This window comes from Cheilinus undulatus, linkage group 4 (assembly GCF_018320785.1).
Source record: "Cheilinus undulatus linkage group 4, ASM1832078v1, whole genome shotgun sequence".
NCBI lineage: Eukaryota > Metazoa > Chordata > Actinopteri > Labriformes > Labridae > Cheilinus > Cheilinus undulatus.
In genome coordinates this window covers 48,250,137-48,272,801 of record NC_054868.1, presented here as the reverse complement: position 1 = coordinate 48,272,801, position 22,665 = coordinate 48,250,137, and the positions used below count along the sequence as shown (strand labels likewise).

The 22,665-nt window shown below is 38.1% G+C and overlaps 1 protein-coding gene across 1 annotated transcript in view; it reads left to right on the top strand.

Annotated features, from left to right (window-relative positions):
- lpar2b (lysophosphatidic acid receptor 2b) overlaps positions 1–22,665 on the top strand; it is a 41,408-nt gene that overhangs the window by 2,325 nt on the left and 16,418 nt on the right. Inside the window, exons 2-3 of the mRNA XM_041785168.1 lie at positions 17,293–17,772; positions 20,311–20,805. Coding sequence (XP_041641102.1) covers positions 17,517–17,772; positions 20,311–20,805 — 751 coding nt within the window. The 5' untranslated portion in view covers positions 17,293–17,516. The remainder of the gene's footprint in view (positions 1–17,292; positions 17,773–20,310; positions 20,806–22,665) is intronic.

Here is a 22,665-nt window from a genome sequence, read left to right as displayed (position 1 = left end):
CTTTAACTTGAAATGTGTCAAAATACCAGTTTAATAAATCAGTTTTTTTTGCAATGCTAGAGATTTTATGCACATTGTGCAAACATTCAAGTGTCAATTTTTTTATTATGGTTTACAAAAGTCCTCCTTTTTGTGTTTTATGTATGTTTTTCTGAATCAAAATGAGTGACGTAAAAATGGTAATGCCCTTAAACAAAGCAAATGACATCACAATTACAATACAAGCAAAAGTAGTTAGCTCATTCTATCTAAAACTGATGAAGCCTAGCGTTACTTCACGAAAGTCATAGCCCAGCCTCACCTCCCCCACCTCCTCCTCCTTTATAGCTTAAAGCTTGTTGCACTCTCATATTCACACTCAGATTCTGAAACAATTTCATTGTTTTCAATACACATGGTCTTATATTTCATAAGATTAACCGAAGAATAATCACATATTAAATGGCAATCACAACATTAGGGGAAAAATCGCAATTAGTTTATTTTTGCATATCGTTAAGCCCTACTGAGAACACAGTGGTGTTTTTAGATATGACTTAGTTCTCACTAATCCCTGCTTGCATTAATGCTGATGCATCACGCTGCTGCTGCTGCTGCAAAAGCTTAACCTCCTCCACCCCAGCCTCCTCCCTTACACCTTAATGCTTGTTGCACCCTCATACTCAGATTCATACTATTATGGATTAATTGCTTCTGAAATAATTTCAGAATTTGAATACACATTGTCATGAATGTGTCTATCCATATGGTGGATTCTAGCAATGTGCTCTCTGGAAAGACAAAGCATGCAGCTGACTAATCCAGGGAGCATTTTTAGAGCAGAGCCTTCTCTCTGCATTCATGTTACTGAATGTTGGTTACATATCGGGTGATTTATTGCTTGTATTTGTTGAAAAATACATAAGATGAGGAACCTAATAATAATCACACATTAAATCCTAATCCCAATATTTGTAATTAGATTATTTTTGTGAATCGTTCAGCCCTACTGTATACCGGGGTCATCAAGTCCATTTGCACAAGGGTCAGCTTTTTTTCTTGACAGATGCTGTAGGGGCTGGACATTGAAATAAACTTTCAAAATACTGTTGAATACTAAAATAATTACTTTTTATAGAAAGGTTCAATAAACAAAGATAAATAGAAAATCTATTTGGTGTAGATAACATATTCTTGTAAAAAATTGTTTTTTTCCATCCAAAATAATGGAACTTCTGGCTTTGACAGTGATCTCAACCTATCACCTATACCACAGCCAGCCACAAGGGGGCGATTGAAATATTTTGGCCACATATTTCTGGAGTCCTCTTGATGTCTATGACTGAGTTAATTCTAGTGTCCTGTGTCGTGATTGGCCAGAAACATATGCGGGACATAGATCTTCAGATCAGGAAAATTGCTCTCTCAAAGAGTCTTCTGTGGAAATTTGATGAGAAAAAACACGGTTTTAATCAAGATTAGACTGATAAGTTTTCAAATCCATAGTTTTCCTTCTCATGGTTTTGATTTAATAATCCTCTGGGGGCCGGATGGGAGCTGTGGGGGTGCCTGATGTGGCCCCAGGGCCAGCAGTTGATGATCACTGCTGTATACCATGGGGTGCAGAGGTTCATTGCTAATCTTGAGTCCTTAACTCATCTTTGAACTCTGTATGATCAAGTCCAGTGGCCCTCGTTATCAAAGCGCAGAGGATAAATCATTTGCATGTCCTTATTTATAAGGCTATACTTAATCAGACTCCATCTGGAAGTTCTGGAAGTTTCAGTCTTTGCTCTGTGACTCAGTCAAAGACTTACTTTTGCTCTCTGTACCCAAAGTCTGTCTTGTCATGGGTAAACGGAGTTTGAGGTACACTGCTGCTGCAGACTGGAACGTTCTACAGGAGACACCATGTCCTAGGGAGTTAGTCTCTTTAAATCTTTAAAAAGTAGATTAAAGGCACTGGAGGATGATGCTTCAGACTGCAGATGTTTTGACCCCTGGAGCTCTGTGACTCAGGATTGGTTGATGTGTGTTTTCAACTGTTATATTTCAATTCTCTGTTGACTGTGATGCTGCCTGCTTTCCTGCCTTGACCAGGACACCTTCATAAATGAGATTCTTGATCTCAGTGAGGTTTTCCTGGTTGAAATCATTTGAATAATTCTTTTTCTATGCAGCATTTCTGGTGATTGCCTGGAAAAGACATAGTTACAGCAAATACAGAGGACTATTTAGAACAACAATGTCAAATCTGAAATTATATAAAACCAGTCCATGGATCTTTATGGATCTAATTCTGTTTTTGGACAAAAGATTTGACTGGATATAGATTGTGGGGACTATTTCTGATGCAGTAGGACTGTTTCTGATGGAATAGTCTGGTCAGGGGAGCACAGGAGAGCTTCTAATGGAGTGCTGTGTCACTTTAATGCATTTATTGTGGCTGCTGTGTTTGTTTTATCTTGGACTGGTCAGAATCCCAACAATCAGAACGTTCTGTTCGTGTATTCACCTATGAGCAGTCATTTTGTAAATAACTGAATAGGAAAGTAAAAATCTGTCAGCCTGCAGGTGGGCCATTGGGGTTTAAAGGGTTAATGTTATCTATAGCCACATAGTGAAACATTAGCAAAGTGTAGAATCTGAATCAAGCGTCAACCTCGGGTCCTGAAAAAAGAAGCCAATGAGGAAGTGCAAAAATTGCAATATGGCGAGTGTCCACTTGAGGCTGGCTGCAGGAACACTGGAAGTCCTGTGTGAACACCTGTTAAAAAGCCATTTTTACTACTACTACTACTGCTTTCTAATATGGAAGCAGCCGCGGATCGGCTTCAAGAGCTGTTTGAGTCTGCCAATTGTAAGCAGACGACTGACGTCACACAGGGTTTGTCCAATTCTTTCTACAGTCTGAGCTTTCACTGTTTTTTTGTATGTTGCATGCTTTACAGAAGATTAAAAACACTTACCAAATAAGCCGATGATCAAACAAAAAGAATGATGCACTAATGTGCTCATAAATACTTGTACAAACAAGATAAATGTGTCTCTGGCCCATGTTAAACACTGACAGAATGACCACAGTTTTCCTCTCAGTGTCTTGTCACGTTTTTATTCTTGCAGTTTTTCTTTGACAGTTTCTTGCCATAAATCTTGTGTTTTGGGTTCACATTTCTGTTTTCTAGTGTGCACTTTTTAAAGAAAGGTTTAAAGAAGAGTTGGACTGAGTCTTGGGTATTTTCAAATATCATTTATCCTAGCATTAGGGATGCACAATATTGGATTTTTGCCAGTATCAGATATGTTGTTATTTTCAAACTAATTTTTTCTTCACTACCACTATTTATTCACATTTTTCAGTGTAAAGAACACCAAGGATCTCCAGTGCAAAGAGAAGATGAGTCAGGCGGAGAGAGGACCAGAGAAGTAGACAGTCAGGAAGTTGTTTTACCTTTGAGGTTTCGTTCAAAATGTTCAGGGCTCACAGTTGGCCCCCTTTGGGTGTTTGGCACCCTGGGAAACCACCTGTACCTGATTGTACAGTTATATATTTTGCTGATATTTAAGGCCATCATATGATTTATACTGCCTAGATATACAGCTGATATATTGGCACAAAATATCTGCAGAAATAGACATTTCTGCTGATACCAATATTAAATTTTTTTAAGCTAATATCTTAAAAACAACAACATTCATCCCTATGTATATTATGTGTGACCCAAAGACAAAATAAGACCTTCAGACAGGCACAGTTAAGATTTAACACATGAAAAATTGAGTAAATTAAAGAAGGTTTTTATCGGCATCCAAGATCATAAATAAACCCGTATCAGACTGATGATAGACTCCATTCACTGGTAGCTCTGTAATATGTCAAACAAGCACTGGAGTGTAATTTCATTAATATTTAAAGAAATCTCAGATGTCTTAAAAGTTTAATTTGTCCCACAAGCAGTTAAAAAAACCACAAAGATGTTAGACTAAAAATGACAAACCAATAAGTAATAAATCTTCTGACCTGAGAAACTGAAATTAAAGGATTTGAAGACTTTGCTCAGTAAATTGACTTATGAGATGAAGTGATTCCAACAGCTGCTGGCTATGCTTGTTGTGGTTTTTTTCAGTCACCAAAAAATAAAAACAGAGTCCTTGTGTAAACACAAATAGCCATGAACCTGACTCTGATTGTATGTTTGTGCATGATGAGGGACAGATGAGCCAGGAGGGTGTAAAACAACTTCTTATAGGATTTAAAAATGAACCAAGGAGATCACTTTTCATGAGATTAGAATAAGGTACATGTGGGACAAAGAGGGGAATAATACTGTCATGTGAACTATGGTTGTTTGCAGTCATTTGATCTCCATGACCCGTGATGTCAGATGGGATACCAGCAGTAATAGTTCAGTACTGGGTTGCTCCAGCTCTGTGTAAGTTCAAATATAGCCTAGTTTGAGCAAAAATTCACACTTTTGGTGGAGCTTATGCATTATTAACTAGCACTGAGCAGTTTGGGAAAATAATCTAAATGCAGTTTTTTCCCCCTCAACATTGCAATTGCAATTTGATCTGCATTTTGCAACAAACAGACAATAAATCATTCTATATTATAAAGAAACCATAATCTGGTAGACTAAACTTAGACTGAACAATTTTGAAAAATATTAATTGCAATTATTTTGACTTATTGCAAATTTGCTATGAATCAGTTTATTGAAGAGAATGATGATTTTATGCCATCATTTTTATTTTTGTCTCATTTTTAATAGACATACAACAAATGGAAAGTATGATTTTTTTTTAATAGTTTTTCTAGAAACAACTGACACTTAAATGTTTACAACATTGCAAAAATGAATTAAACTGGCATTTTGAAACAAATTTCAGGTCTAAGAAATATTGCACGCTCTGAAATTTGAAAATTGCAGTAGGACGTACTGTGATTTAATCTAAATTTTGATAAATTTTCCAGCCCTACGATTGACATTTAAGTTGTTGCACTAGCTGAGACAGCCCAAACATACAGGCTGAAGTTCCAGGTTAAATCCAACACCTATAAGGTTCTAGAAGGTGTTAAAAAAAGTTTGTAGTCATTGGTATATATGATTTTTACAGGGTAGATGACTCAGAGGATTAGGAGTTACAGAGGGTTTTTCCAGCTTCCTGGTTTCAGCTGTGTGTTCTCTGTGGTAAATTACATAATTGAAATGTTTGATGATTCTCCTGCTTTTGTTTTCCATGAGCAGATATGATTTCATTCATCTGACAATGGCATGCTAATGAATTATATCACATTGTTTATGATTTAACCACTCAGTGTCACTGTTTTTCTAATTTACGTTGGCTGTAGATCAAAGGTGTAGGCTCCAGTTACCACCTAAGCATAAAATTTGTCATATTTTATGAACATTTTTGTTGCTGTCTGAGGATTAACAATAGTTAACAGAGGTTAGGTTTGGCCTCTTTAATTAGACAGGAGGCAGCGCTGTAGCAAACGCTGCATTTAGAAAATATAGGGATGTACAGTTTGGGATTTTTGCTGATATCTGATATACTGATGTTTCCACATATTTCAGCAGATGTTAATCTAGATACCAATATGTTCATGTAGTTCGGACTTAAAACTAAAGTCTGCACTCTTTACAGTTAAGGGTTGAACAAAGAAACAAACTTCAGTCCTTGAAACACACTTTAAAGTTGAAGGAATCAGGATGAACAAAGAAGAAGACTTCAGCTGACTCAGGTCTGTTGGTTTTGCCTTAAACTCCACAAACGTATTGGTAAATGGTGCCGATATTCACACCAGATGCATCAGAAAATTTTAGATCTGCAAAACTTTTAAAAACTTTTTTAGCTTTTATCTGCTGATTTATATAACATGGGGATAATATTGTACATTTCTAGAAAATTCTCCTCACTGTTTGGATGTTATGCCCTACAACTAAAGCAGAACCTTGTCTTTGTGCTGCATCACTGTCCTCCTGCTGCTGAGATGCAAAGATGTCAGCTTCAGTGATTTTAGTTTATTAGTTTCTATTTGAAACTGTGTTAACTGAATGTATTTCTCTAAAGTTGATAAGCTTGCTGTTTAAGTTAGACTCTGGAGTCATGTTTGATAAATAAGACCTCTCTTAGATAAGCATAGAAGGTTTCAGGTCTATAAGAAGAAGTGTCTGTCTTTGCATGTGTCTGTGTGATTAAACCGCTAAAGATAATCAGATGACACCCCGTTGGTCCCACCAGTTGCATGTCCACACTTCACAGCTGGATGGATGCAGTTCAGAGGAGGAAGTTAATTACAAAAAGTGAACCTCTAAGAGAAAACCCCTGGGGGTTTGAGCCGAATTTCTGTTTCTACCTGGAATTAGAGGTCAAAAACGGTCTCTCCACGCAGCGCCACCTCCGCTGTAGTTTGGGTTTTAGTCACGGATGTGTTTGGAGTAAATCTTTCCTCGCTGACGTGCTGAGGATCTACTTTCAGAGAGAGGGAGAGAAAGCGAGGAGGAGGAGGAAGAGGAGAGACTCGGGTGTGGCTGCTCTTGTAATGACTGGTTTGCATTCAAACTAGTGTTTACTGATTCAGCCCAGTCCATTCACACACAAACACAGACATATGGTGCATAAAAGCACACAGTCATGCAAATGCAAGCCACACAGTGAGAAAGCCCTGCAATGAACCTGGTGACTCATGGAGGCAAAAAACTCAGGAAGTTTCTTTGGAAAGAGACACTCATCTTGTAAACATTGAGATCAAGATTAAAGCAGTGTCTGTCCTAATACAATGATACATGATAATGCCAGCAGATGTCTTAGCTTAGCACAGTTACTGGGAAAACAGAGAACCGAGGCCATGTTGTGCAACATGTTAACAAAAAAAGATGGAGTACTACAACTTTTCTTGGCCACAACCAGTAACTGAAATTTCTGCTGTTTGCCCAGCAAGAAGTCAGAGCCGAACTGTTTTTAAAAACCTTGTGTGACCAGCATAAACCATACAGAAGCACCATGTAAATCAGAGCTTCACTCTCAGCAAAATAGTGTTGATGATGGTGGGAAGTTAACTATATTAGTATATTAAAGGCGTAAAGACAGGACAATCTTAGCTTCAGTGAGAAACAAAACCAAATGGTTATTCAACAACCAAAAAATATTTAAAAATGCATAAACTGTATGTCGTTTCCAATAAAGGTAATTAAACTCTGTGCTAGCTTCAGTATGAAACAACAGGTAGCAGCAGCAAATGCAATGTTTTCTATAAAGATACAGGAAATTATCGGCAATATGATTAGATATGATTCACCCACTTCCTTGCTCTCCAGATTGCCTCATGATATCAACATCTGTTCAGTGGTGATGGTTCAGTAACATACAAATAAATTGTACAACAAAAACAAGACGCACAAGATAAATAATTCTATAATTCATATCTAGAAATCGGTCCACTGATCTGCACATTTTCTACTGTTTGGTGCAAAGCGTGTAATGTGGAGTTGTTTTTTGGACTTTCTCGGTTAAAACCAGCCTCCTCTGCAGCTGGAAACAGGTGTGATGAGATCATGGTTTCTATGGGGACTCTTTGCCGCTGATTTAGATCTGTGGGTCTCACATCCTGTGATTGCAGCTGCAAGAGTCTTAGACCTGTAGCAGCATGTCCTGGTTCCTGTTTCATCTGTGTCTGAGAAAAAATGGTTAACTTTTAGGATAAGGGTGCACCGTCAATAGATAAAACAAAGTCACTCACAGTTTGTTCAGCCTCTCAGGAGCTCTTGGCCTTAAGTTGGAGTATGCTGACCAACATTAGTCCATGTAATGTTAACTCATAAAGGATGTCTTCATCCCCCATCTTTATACTAGTATGTCTTAAAATAGGGCAGTAACAAGAGGTGTGTTGACCTAGAGCTTAGTGACCTTTGGTACACAATTTACACATATTACTGCTCTGAATCAGCATTTGTCTGCATGCAAAGTCCATCAGAGAGGATGGTCTGTTTAGGATTTGATTTAGCTTTGAGATGGACAGGGAAATACAGAGCTTGTTTTGGCTGAATATGCTAGGGCTCTGCAATATGTCAAATTTCTGAGACGTATTATTAACCTCCTAAGACCCTGCATGCACATATAAGGACATCACATCCGAGATTTCCTAAAGCATAATTTCCACTTTTAGAATTTATGAGAAAATTGTTTGGACTCTCCACTAAAGTCTAAGTTATTCACTTGAAATACTGGGAGAATTTGCTGTAAAATATTCAGGAATTTTCATGGATATTTTTGTGAATATATCTATGAAAACTCTGGGAATTTTCTTGGAAGTTTTGGGATATTTTTGTTTATTTTCAAGAGTTTTTTTGAACGTTTTTTTCAAGTAATATTTTTTAGTGTTTACATGAAAACTTAAGATTCTGATATGAATGTTTGGGGATTTTTTGTAATTGTTTTGTTAGTTTTGTTAATGTATTTGTATTTTTTGAAGAATTTTAGTTGAGTCTTTTGGGAAACATTTTCTTGGAAATTTTTAGGCATGCTCATGGAAATTTCAGAAATATATTTTCTCAATTTTGGGAGTTTGATTGGGAATAAGGAGGTAGCCTTCCACTTAAACTATTTCTTTCCATATACTGACCTACATCAGTATATACTGCATCCTTACAGTGTCTCCCTTCCCGTCTTTCATATAAGTTATTTATACATTTTAATCCCAACTTAAATTGACAACCCATATCCTCACCTTCCCATTATGTCCCCCAAAAACGGGGACGGGTTTATGTACTTTCACTTTCTCATAAAACATAAACACAACTGTACCTTAATTTCTTCCAGGATTTCATCCTGATTCTTTTCCTTGTTTTATTATTTTTGCTGCACCTGTAATTCATGCCAGGACAGCAAGCCAAGGATATGTTTGATCTTGCAAGAGTCTGTGAAATTTTGTATGTGGGGAATCTTCACTGTGAGGTCGTTGGCAGGCGTGTGGTCAACAATGGTGTAACGGTCAACCTCAGGCTATTTATTTTATTTAGGCCTAACCTTTATTTAACCAGAATTTATTCCCATTGAGATACTAAAGTCTCTTTTACAAGGGAGTCCTGGCCAAGACAGCAGCACAAAAGTTTCACATATATGACATTAAACGGGACATAGAACAAATTTACATCACCAAATCAGCAGCTTTCAGCACAAAAAACATGTGCACACACTGGTCAAATGTTCCCTAATTCTAGCTTTGAAATCTCCTGAACTACACAGTGCTCAAGTTTAAGATGGCCCCATAACTCAGACCAAGATGATGGAGCAAAAACATTAAAAGCTCTTTGACCAAAGACAGAGCGAGTGCGAGGAATCTCATACATGATGAATCCATGAGAATGAAGATTACAGCTACTGGCAACTTTAGGGGTCAGTAAAGAACAGAGATAAGAAGGTAATTCATGTAAAATAGCTTTATAAGGAAAGATATACCAATGTTCCATCCTCCTGTTGTATAAGGATGAAAGAGGAACAAGAGGAAAAAGTGTTTAAAACTGTCCTTATGTCTGTGGTCTCCCATATGTGGCCAGCCTTGGATTATTTTGCATTATTTTCCCAAATCATTCAGCCCTACATCCAGCTGTTGTTTCTTGTCTCATTTAATTCATTAAATTTAATAGTAAAGTAATAGTAAGTAATCATAAATCTAAATGTTGGACTATGGAATGGACTGAAGTTGTGCGGGTGCAGATGTGTTTTGACGCATGTTTCCATGCGTGCTGTAATGGTCAGAGCAGGAAAAAACGTACAAGACGGGGATTGCGCTCTACTTCACTGCACGATAAAAACAACACAAGCAGTGTTATGTTCAGTGCATTTTAATGGGGTGCATAACCTCAGATATTGCTCTTTGTATAAGATATTGTTTGAGAACATTGTGATTTCTAAACTAAATAGCAAAGCACAATATAATAAGCATGACATTGATATCACAATTAGATATGAAAATTTCTGCTGGTATTTAAAACGGAAATTTTAGCTGTAAAAATCTGCCTAAATCAGCTGTGGATACTGGCTTTACTAACATTTAAGTTAGTAGAGTTGATTTCAGGACTGAAGTTTTAGGTTTGAACAAGGGGTGGGCAATACAGAAAAGAATCATCCCAATTTATTTATTTATTTATTTATTTTCATTTTGATTTGTCAGGCTAATTTTTATGTTACTGACCAAAAACAAGCTTACTCCCCATATTTATTTTTTCACTGCACAAATACTGTGTTTCAAAGTGAACTATAGTTTTTAATAACTTTATTCAGAAACAGCCTGTTGGTCAGTGCAAGAAATATTAAAATATTTGACATTCAACAGTTGGCAGGAGCAGGTAAAGGGGGTCTGGAGGTCTTCTCCTGAATATTTTAAGCACCATTTTAAGCAACGTTTTTTTTTTAATCTCCCTGCATTTATCACTATAAAATCATGATTTTGTTGCTTCTCCTCCTTTGTGTTTTTAGATCTATTTTAGTTTTTTCATCAGGCACAATTTTACAGTTATTTTTTTAAGTGGACTTTAAGCAGATTCTCACAGATGTAGTTTTATACAAGTAACCAGCTCATATTCAGTATTATTTAGAAGACTTATGTTGTATTTGTAGATGTGAATTGTAAAATGAGCTAATTGAAACATAACCCAGAATTAGATTTATTTCTGTAACACATGGTCATGCAAAAGTGGATTTATGATGACGTTAGTCACACCTGCCTGCAGCACTCTGAAGCATACAGAGAGCAGCAGGAGCTGCATGCATGTTTGTGTAAATCATTGTTTCCCAGCCTGGGGTTCAGGACCCCCGGAGGTGGCGCCAATCTTAGGGGGGATCTTTTGATAAGAAAAGCATGCACAGCCTTTTTTTAGGATTTTATCAGTGAAACAATTACAATCCATATTGATTTTTTTACCGCATATGTAACTTTTTCTTCTCTCTTGGGTCCTGAGTGGCTTTGCTTTTCTTAGGTACATACAGGGGGGGCGCCAAGGGAAAATGACTGGGAAACACTGGTAAAAATCAATAATTATATTGTCTAAAAATGTTTAAATAACAACCAACATCCAGACATTGCGGACTTCAGCACTTCCCTCTGTAAAAAAGACTCAAGTTTCACTGTTACCACTGTTTCACTGTTTCTGATGCTATTATCTCGACAGATTGAGCCTTGTGTGGAGAGGTGGAGGAACTTGTAAAAATGTGGTAAAACATGAGGACAGCAGAATAATATCAGCTATAAAAAATAAAACAACAATCTACCTCCACTACTCTCTCTGTGATACATGCTAATGTAACAAAGACTATGTTGAGACTGCGGTGTCTCTGTCTCTCACCTGTTGACTCTGAGGTTGCTATCTCTTGAGGTTATAAAAAAAATTCAAACTTTGTGCAGATTGTGCAAAGGAAACTGCTCCTTGCACCCTTACAGTTTAGAAAAACCAGAACCAGTTCCATATGAGACAGTTAGGGCTCTTTTTAAGGTTGAAATCTTTGTTTCACTTTCATTTTAAGTCGTCTATCCCTGCTCCATCAGAAGCAGGAAGGGACAGGGTGAGAGAATAGATCCAGTTGAGTAGAATACAATTCTCCTGGTCTCTCAGCCTCAGCAGATCGCAGATACATTCTTTTTCTTCATGATCAAAGATAGTCCTATGCCCCTAGTTTGATCTACACTGAGACACGTCATTATTGATATTGGTAAGAATTTCTGGTTAAGCAACGGAATTTTTGCAACCTTGTTCATAAAAATGACAGACAGCAATAAAGTCTAGTGAAACCTCTGCTCACATGTGCACATTACCAAATATTTGTTGATGATGATAGTACTGGTGAGGCTATAGGCTCCACTTTACTGCCCTTTAATATCTTTTGCTTTGGGTTTATTGTGCATAGTCATAAAAACAATGAAAAAAATGATTTATTATGCCAACCTACTACCCTGTTCATAGAAGCTTCAAGAAAAATACTGTCAACAGTTTTTCAGGAGGAACGACCAGAGCAGAGCGTCTCTTGTCAACCTGACACTGATGGGAAATGAAAATGCGTCTGGGTGTTAGAAGTGGACTTCCTGTGTGCTTCCTTTCCAGCGATGTGCATGGTTTTTTTCATGTGCTGTCTGACAAGAGTGCAGAGGTGAGGTGTGCTTGTAAAGACAGTTAGCTTTAACACTGGAGAGATTATCTCTGAAAGCTTGTATTCAAACATAACATGGTGATAGTTACAGAGGCACAGAGATGATCAGAACGGTCAGCCAAAGAGGGAAGGAAACGGAGTGAGTGTGTGTACAGCACCACTTTGATCTGAAGGCAGTGATGTCAAAGATCAGCTGTAGTTCTGGTGCTTGATCGATGGCTCGTGTACGGGAGGAAAAGAGGCGTTTAACAGAAACAGAGACAGAGAGAAGTTCCTCGCTTTGTCTCAAAACCACACAGATGAGAAATTTAAATCAAGCTTTGTCACAGAAATACATCTGCACCCACACACCACAAACACTTCATCTATTCCTGTACAGTAAGTACCTCCTCTTGTTCTGCACTTCCCCCAAATGCTTCATATTCCTCTAAATCAGACCCTCTTCTCTGAGCTGTCTCCTTTATTTCATTCTCAAGTCTCTGAAGTTTTCACTCTTTGCACATTTTTCTGATTTCTCTCCACACACCCTCCGCTGCAGAGTGGGTCACTGAGGCTCCCTCCCTGTGTGTGCGTGCATGTCTTGTGCATGTTTGGATTGAGATAGAGTTACATAGCTGGATTGTGTAATTGTGAGGTGTGTCTCTGCTGTAGGGAGCCGCTCTGCTGTTTCCATTGTCGACAGAGTTGAACTTGAAATGGACAGTGCACTGCAGTGTAGTGAGTGTTGTTGTTCATAAGAAAACTTAAGGACATGTGAGGAAGAATGTTGACTCAAAACACACCATACAAATTTACAGTAAACGGAGGATTAAAGCACGGTGTTGTTTTTGGCCACATTTTGATGCGTGAGTTGAGTTAGGCTCTGCCCTGAGCGCTGGTTGGTTCCATTACAGCGTCACAGCCATGAAGCTCTCAATGTTCCTGCCCTGACTTGTCGTAAGCCTGTATAGATGCTGCTCATTGAGCTCTATAGTAATCAGATAATAACTACTGGTTCTGCTTGTCAAGATTTTCTGGTTCTTACATCGCTGACTCATCACTTTCTTTATGGGTACAACATTTTTTGACATTGGCGCAGATGTCATTAACAGTTTTTAAAGATTTAAAAGCAGAAACGACAAAAATCCTCAAGGAATATTTGGCATGCTGCATTTCCCATTTTTTATTCTGTGAGCCTTAAAGACTAGTGTAAGCGTTTAGTCATGTGAGCCAAAATTTAAACTTTGGAGCAGGTGTTGCATCCCTGATCATATCCTTTTTTTACGGGCTAGATTTAAAACAATAACTTAAGTAGGTTACAGACTACTATATAATCAGCTGATTTAGGGTCAGATTCCAAACAAAGTCAGCAAAAGGCCAGATTATTAGTAGAGATGGATGGTGTTATCAGCAGATAGTTGCTTAAAAAGTGAATTATTGGTATTGGTAGTTCACAGTAGGGCTGAACAATTTGCAAAAAAATCTAATCGTTATTTTTTCCTCCAGTATTGCAATTGCAATTTGATATGCAATTATTTCTCAAGTTCCTTATATAATTTTTTTTTTTTTACCAACAAACACAAGCAATGAAACATCCTGTATTATAACCAACAAATATATGATAAAATCAGAGCTGAAACTTTTTGAAAAAATATCTAATAGTAATGATTTTGACTCATACAAGTTAAAATCATTGTTGTTCTCATATTTAATAAGAAAAAAGTAGGATTTTTGTGACTATTCTAAAAAATTGCCTGTGGATGATTGCATGATTGGTAATGCATAACCCCTCTGCTGCAAAAAAAAAAAAAGTTTTGAACTGCGATTTTGACACAAATTTCAGGTTAAAGAAATATTGCCATTTCTGGGATTAGAAAATTGCAGCAGGACATATTGCAATTTAATCTAATTTTTGATTAGTTGCCCAGCCCTAATTAACAGATGAGAACATTTCTGAATGATTTGGGAAAATATTCGAATTGCTTTTTTTCCCCCCAATATTGCGATTGCAATTTGATATGTGATTATTTCTGAAGTTTCTCATCTTATGTATTTTCCAACTAACTCAAGCAGGTAATCATTCTATATTATACCCACAATATTACATTAAAGAAGGGCTGAACAATTTTGAAAAAGTAAGTTATTGTGATTATTTTGACTCGTATTGCAAATCGGATATGAATTCTTCTATTAAAGGGAGTGATCATTTTTGTCATTCTCAAATTCAATAAGAGAAACGTACAAAAATGAAGATAATTAGATTTTTTGCAGACTATATTAAAAAAATGGCACTTAAATGCTGATCCAAGGAGGAAGCACAACAAACACAGCCATGGTAAGGATAATAAACGTGACACAAGTTACGTGGACATCAGAAATGAAGGACCATCTTGGAAACAACACAAGAGTACTATGTGGGCTGTAAAAGATGCAGAAATCAAGCTGACAAGGCAACATATTGGGGCAAAATAGTTTCAGCCGTGAATTCAGCTAACAGCTAGCTGTATCCATGTGAGCTTGTTTACTATAAAGACACGTTTGACCACACAGGATTCGGTGTTTATAGAGTGGAGACTCTGGTTGTTTGTGAATAAATCTGTTAGTGTGGGATGTTTGTGCTCAGGTCCAGAGGCCTTGGGGCCTGAGGGCTGTGTGCCTTAGATTAGCAGACAGAGATCTCAGATGTTCCTGGAATCCGTTTAGGGCGAACAGCCCAGAGCGCTCTAATCACCTCATCTTCTCTAGCTCCATGCATAGATGTACTGTTGGTCTGGCCCACCTTTACTATACACAGGTTTTGTTTGAAATGATACATGTCTTATCTTGTATTATTTCTCATCACAAGTAAAGGCAGGGTCATTTCATAGACTAAGGTAAATAAATTGAGAGGCTTTTTAAGTTTTAACAGCAGATTGGAATAATGATAAGTAGGGATAGGAACCAGAACCGGTTCTCAACGGGAACCGGTTCCAACTGGCTCGATCCATCGACATCATTTACATTTTAACGATTCCCTTATCGATGCCTCACTCTCATGTGCCATAAAATACAGGCCTTACATCTGGCAGTCAGCAAACATGAACAGAGAAGTTGAAGAAATAAACATTTACAGCACTATACAGTATCCGCAAGGTGTTTAAAAAAGGCATTACACAAGCATTTATCAGCATGCATGAGCACGCACGAGGGGAGCGTGCACCTCTGCTGCGCTTCATCTAATCCTTTATCAAAATGTTTAGAGTCTAAAATAAAACATAATTTATAAGGAGACATTTACAGGAGCGGAAGAAGTGAATTATTTAAGTAAAACAGGTTAAATCAAGGCAGGGGATCAAATGAAGTTTCTTTTTTTTCTCTCTCAATGACACAGACGTGTGCTCTTTTTCCTCCCTACCCTGCACTCCTCTAAGAGGTCATATAGGAAGTGATAATCGTAATCTAATATCATAGAATCTGTGAATGTGAAGTAATATTCTGTTTGCTTTTAAACAGATTAAGATTGGACTTTATTATCATTATGTCCGCGTTGTGATTCAATGGCGAACTCCGTCCTGCCGAGAGTTTATTTTACGACAATCTTATGAAAAGTGGGTAAAGATAAGTTTAAACGTTTTAAAAAACCCTCAGTGATTCTGATTGTACCTGTGAGTGTGTGTTATAATTTCTCATCACTGATGTATACACAGAAAGAAGAATTAGAGCGTTTTTAAACTCATGTTGTCTTAGATCACATTAGAGCCAGCGGTGCACGTTTAACAGTTTGACTGTAGAGAAGACAATACTGCGGTGCCAGAACTGTGCCTGCGCCATGGCGTGCGTGTATCGGTGCACCGGTCTATATGTGCGCGTTCATCTTTTGCAAAACTGTCCTGACATGATTAACAGGAGTTCTTTCATCACCTTTAAAGTGTCATACAAAGGCAGTTAGAGCTGTGGAAAAATACTGATACGGCAAGATATTGCGATACTTTGACATCCAATACAATATCGATACTTCAACTCATAATATCGATTTTTTTGGTACAAAATAAAAATTTATATTTTAGCTGAGTTGTTAGTAAAATATGACTTGCTCACATGTTTGTGTGAGCACAAACAGCGAGTTAAAGAAAGGAAATGCCGTTTACAAGCTCTGTCTTGCTGCCGTGAAATAAAGCGGGAACACCACCAACATATTGTGTGATTTACATATACATCATCTCTATATTTTTCTTAGTTAATTGTGTAGAACATTGCATAATATCACAATATCATGATATCCTGATATATCGTGATACTATCGTATCGTGACCCAAGTATCGTGATGCTTATCGTATCGTGAGGTTCTTGCCAATACTCACCCCTACAGGCAGTGGTGCTGTGAGTGGAAAAATATACGTTTTCTCGAGGAAGTGATTATTAATGGTGTGCTCATCACACAGCCCCATCTTCATAATGGTAATCAAAGCAACACCGTGGCTATTTTTAGTACCCCAGGGTACAGTATTACCATATTACCACCCATTTCTGTTGAACTGTCATTAACACAGACTAAAGCGGTAAAAAGGGTTGCTTCATTTCTCCAAAAATGACTCACACATGGTATTGTGAAACATCTGTCAAACAGTGATGTCTGATGCATGACATGCATCTTTTTGCCCAAGAACTGTTAATTTTGCACAAGAGTTCAATTTATTTTGATACGTCTGGAGATCTAGGATCCAAAGACTACTTTTATATTTAAGGTTGTACCTTTTAAAGAAAATGAGCAGTAGTATTGTATTCTAATTCCATGTTCACAGATTAAAGATCCAGAGAGCAGTTTGTTTTAACTGAGACATATCGAATGAAAAAAGATTTTTTTTTTGTATATTTAAGGATGTTTTTCTCCCAAACAATTGATGCTTAATGTTTTTAGCTATCGCCAAAAAAAAATCAAAGAAAGGAATCTATAAGGGAATTGATAATTGAATTGATAAGAAGAACTGATAACGGCATCGTTATCGATAAAATCTTATCAATCCCCATCCCTAGTAAGCTATTTCGAATGTATTTGGCTTGTTTGTCATGGTCATGGATAGTAAGTTTCTTCTTATTTCTTAATGATGAATGGGATTTACCTTTATTAGTTTAAAAATGATGAAGACAGGAATGAACTAAGAGATATTTCAGTTCTATTTTTCATTTTAATACCTCTTTTCTCCACAGATTGAAGACCACTGACTCCAGCCACCCTGTTCAGACCTCAGACTTTAAACTGGATCCCTCCAGTCCTCACCTGTCCAGCTGATGGCATGCCGATCTCCAGCCTATCAGAGAGGGCGAGTCTGAATGCCGCCCTGAACCTTCCTCCCTGCTTCCTCTCTGTGACACAGCTCTCTTTCGCATCCTCCCTTCCTCTTCTCTGATCAGCAGCCAGCCGACACCTCACCATGGATACACTGACCGAGGACACGGCGGGATGCTACTTCAACAGGAGCGTCAAGTTTTTCTACGAGAAGAGTGGGAAGAACATCAGTAACTTCTGGAGAACACGTGACTATGTCATCGTCACTTTGGGAATGTCGGTGTGCTTCGTTGTCATCTTCTCCAACCTTTTGGTGATAGGAGCCATTCTAAAAAACAGACGCTTTCACTTCCCCATCTACTACCTGCTGGGTAACCTGGCTCTGGCAGACCTCTTCTCAGGTACAACACCTTTACTTTCAATATTCCTGTTCTTATTTTAAATGGAGGGCATAGACTGTAAACCAAGGTCTGGATCAAGACCAAGGTCTTCGTTGTCATTTTCAAAATAAGAAACCAAGTGCGTTTAACTGGAGCAGCAGACAAAAAAGAGACGAGACATCAGAGTTAGGGATGTGCATTGTCCCAACCTAGTAAGAACAGCCTGTTTAAGCCACTGTAAGATGAAGTTATAGTTTAGTTTGTTGTTATCTTTGTTGAAACAGCTGATCAGGACATGATAATAAGCTGAGGTGGAAGAACACATAGCAGCAGGTTTCATTTCAAAATAGTGCCTAACACAGAGGGGGTGAAAAATAAAACCCCTTAAACTTTTCCGGTATAGTATGCATTTAAGGCAACAGTGCTTTTTGACCCATTTTTACCTAAAACTTAATAAATTGCAAGGAGTGACTGAACCCATCTGGAGTGCACTCTGCTGAAAGAGCTCACTGGAATCTCTAAAACCGAGGTCACTAATAAGCACACTGCGGTCCAGGTCCGGACCCAGTTGTAATCCTATCTGGACTCGTGTGTACCTGTTATACCATTCTGACGAGCACTCCTATCAGAACCTGTGCAGCTTTTTTTCTTTCACTTGCATCTTTGTGTTAAGTGTTAAGTGTTAAGATGTTTTTATATTAAAAATTGGCTTTGAAAATGAATATCCAAAAAAAAACAAGAAATGGGTAAACCCACACTTCACCCTTTATTTTCTTTTTCATAATTAAACTGCTGATTTGAATCAGACTTTTTTCAGAGTTGTCTGTAGTTACCATTTTTTATTTAAATAACCAACAAAGATCCTTATACTTGCAAAAACAGTTTTTTTTTATTAGAATGGGTTTAACTGTTGCTACCTCCAGTTTGTACAAATTTTACTGTTTTCAGCGTTTTTTTTTTATTATTATTATTATGAACTGGACTGATTATTTTAGAGGTTAGATTATATTATGTTTTGGACCTTCACTGAAGGGAACTTTTTAAAACTGAGCGTTGTTTGATTTTAATTGATGACCCCTGCTCAAGAGCGTTGGTTCCCAAAGTAGGGGTTGCAAGACACTGATTGTGCATCACAAGATGCCTTCCAAGAAACAGAGTGTTTTTAAATGGTTTTAAACTGTATATTTTGTACATTTATGTAGGAATATATGCATAAAATTGGTTCAGTTGAAATAAAAACATGGTAATTTGTTGAGATTTATGCTGAAATCAAAGCAATGTTTTAAAAAGTCATGCACATGGCTATTCTTGAATGTGCATGGCTGTGTTAAACTATGCCACAACAATCTTAAGGACAGTGGGGGTCCCCCGGTCTTCCTCACTGTTATTTTGGGGGTCACGGGCTGAAAAGTTTGGGAACCCCTGCTCTAGAGGGTAACGCCATTACTATTGCCAAGTACCTTATACAACCCAACTTCTGAAATACCAAAATATCCCTTTAAGCCAGCATATTTGTGTGATTTTCTGCAGATTCAGACAAAATTTTGAATAGTAAGATTAATCTGGAATTTGGGCTTACTTCCAGTCTGAGCCTAACCAGCTGCTCCTGATTAGTCAGATGGATTTCAGGCATGTTGATGTTTTGGTCATGTGACTCTACACACTTGCACAGTGAGGCTGAGCTACGGGCAGATTCACCAACTTTGGGGCATTTTTTTTATTTGTTAACTGTTAAGACAGTGTGTTAAATCTCCATGAAAACAGCAGGAATGATTTTCAGATGTGTCTTCCTTTTAATAAAGGAAATAAACAAGCAGGAAATAGGCCTACCCACAGACTGCCAGCTGATATTTGTTGTTATTTAGCTGCTTGTGGTGTTTGCAGTTTTGTCACCGTTTGTAGCTGTTTGGAGACAATAGAGCTGACTTTAACATCTCTGTTTGAGACTCTATAAAGAAAACACCACTAACATTTGTGAAGGACCAGCCCGACTTCACTCAGATCATATAGTGTGAGGATATAACCCTGTGAGCTGGCTTCCACCATGACTGTTTAGAGAGTCGCCTTGAAATCACACAGTGTATTCCTGGCTCTAGAAATAAAAGCTGCTGGTATTTCATCTCATATCGTATGCCCTCAAGGCATCAGAATCTGCTTTTCTTTTTCAGATGAATCCTTTTTTGCTTTAGGGTTGCAGTTTTTAGATCGATAGTGTTGGTTTATGTTCACAGTTTTTCCAGGTGTTGTTGCATCTAATTGTCTTTTTCTCTTTAAGCTTTTTTTTCTGTACTGAAGGCTTTGTGACATGCTCACTGGTGTTTGTTAACAGGAATAAGGACAGAAGTTCAGATAAATGCTGTATAACTGGAGCTTGACTCAACAGTGTAAACTAAGTGACTGTTGGAACATGCACATGTCCTAACACAGTGTAAACACTGAGCATGCAAAGACAGGAGACTCAGAACTCTTCCCTGAAAATAGAACAGTAGGCCACTGTGTGAATGTTGTTTATCTGCACAGCCTGTAGTCTGGTATTCACCTTCACTTTCCTCCCTCCAGGTGTCTCCTACCTGCACTTGATGTTTCATACTGGTCCCTGGACCATTAAGCTGTCCAAGCACCAGTGGTTTGTGCGCCAGGGGCTGATCGACACCAGCCTGACAGCGTCGGTGTTAAACTTACTAGCTGTAGCCGTGGAGCGACATCAAACCATCTTCAACATGCAGCTGCACAGTAAGATGAGCACGCGGCGCGTCTTCATCCTAATGCTCTTCATCTGGCTGGTAGCGATCATCATGGGCCTCGTCCCCACCATGGGCTGGCACTGCCTGTGCGACCTGGAGAACTGCTCCACGATGGCGCCATTGTACAGCCGCAGCTACCTGGTGTTCTGGGCTGTCCTCAACCTCATCACCTTCTCCATTATGGTGGCCGTCTACACCCGGATCTTCATCTACGTGAGGCACAAGAGCAAGCAGATGTCGCAGCACACCACCCAGATGAGGCACAGAGAGACGGTGTTCAACCTGATGAAGACGGTCTCCATGATCCTGGGTGAGGAAACGCACACCTCTTACAAAAAATCAAGGGACAAATCTTAATTTGAAAATAACTTACAAACAACACATTATGTGTTATGTGTTAATTTGCAACAGAGAAGTCTAGGGCTTCAAGTGGCGACTTCAAAATAGAACTGAATAAAAAAGGATTGATAAGGGTGTTTTTGAGGTACAAGGTTAACCCTCTGGGACCTCAAATGTTGTGAGCACAATATTTCAAGAATACGTTGAGTTATTATTGTAAAATTTGGCACATAGGTGCACTTGAAATTGAGGATGAACTGACTACATTTTGCAGGTTGAAGGTTATTGCTGCTGTCTGTCTTGGCCCACACATTCTTAGAAAAGCCAATATTAACCACAGCAAGTTTGATTAAAATATTAAATATGGTTAAACAAAATAAAATTATTATTTTCACAACAAAACAACAGAAGACAGGAGCCGTTTCGTCCTCCCGGTTGGTGCTATATGAATGCTTAACCAGTCCAATATTTTGCACTGTCTCTTTACTACTTAAACACTGTAAGAAATCTGACAGTAGGAAAATACCTCCCCTCATGTACACATTTGCACTGATTAATGTAAATTATCTTCAACCTGATTTAAACCTGCCCTCATCATTGCAAATTTTATACTTTTGATCATATCTGTTATGGCGGAAGAGCTTAGTGTGGATGCTGCTAAAGCACCAGTTTTATCAAAACTTGATGACATTTATTTGTTAAAATACGAACAAGGAACAGCAGTGAGTTGTTTTCTTTTCAAAAACGACCAAAGTCGAGTACTTACATGTCTATAGTGGCCATGTTTCAAGTTATTCCTCCATAGCTGCTCATGCGCAGCTCAATAGCGGCTACTTCATGTATTTTGTTGCTCTGATTGGCACATAGAGATTTGACAGACAGAACATTCATCCAATCACACTGCGAGTTTTTTCAAAGCCTCTGCCTTTTCCCAAACGCTTCCTATTGAAGCTTTCTGGCATGTCAGATTACATCCACACCACTGAAAAAATAAGATCTCAAATCAGTTACACAGACTGCTCTTTCACTGTCTAGTAACTGTATGCACTTGAGGACAAAGTTATTAGCCCCTCTTATGAAAGTTTCATTGATTTAAATGTATTTCTTCAGTGCTGTTAAACAAAACAAAGAATTTTTAACACAGGATACGCTTCCAGTATTCATAATCCTTCTCCAGGTTGTCCTTAGCACACTTCAGTAAGACTTGAAGGTGTCTCTTCTGCAAAAGTTGAGTTTTTCTTGGTCTGCACCCTCGCAGTCCATTCCTGTGCAGGGCTCTAGTGATGGTCTTCTTTGAGTCTACGATTGCTGACTTGGCTAAGTCCTTCACCAGAGTCTTGTCAGTTGTTCTGGGGTCTTTGGACACACCTCTCACTAGTTTTCTTTCCAGAGTCTTGGAAATCTTTCTCTTCCTACCTCTGCCAGGCTTGTTCTGGACTGTGTGGCTCTCATTGAATTTCTGAATTATCCTTCTCATTCCAGTTGTTGACTCTCGGTGATAATTTTGTATATCCTTCCCCTGCTTTGTGAGCATCAACAATTCTTTTTCTCAAGTCTAAACTGATTTCTTTTGGTTTTGGCATGGTGCCTTCTCCAGTGACAGCCTAAACTCTTTCTGGGACTTTCATACTGTGTGTAAATTGGGAAAGAACTTTTGGTTTTATCTTGATTTTACGAGCTTTGAGCTTTGCAAAGTTAAGGCACATCATTGACTAACAGTGGTTTTTGCTATGGCCCGACTAAAAGGTCAGTTCTAAAGGCAGCTAATAATTTTGCCCCTGGTTTTGGTTTTAGTGAAATCATTTTGTTTCTTTGTGTCAAGTAAAATAAT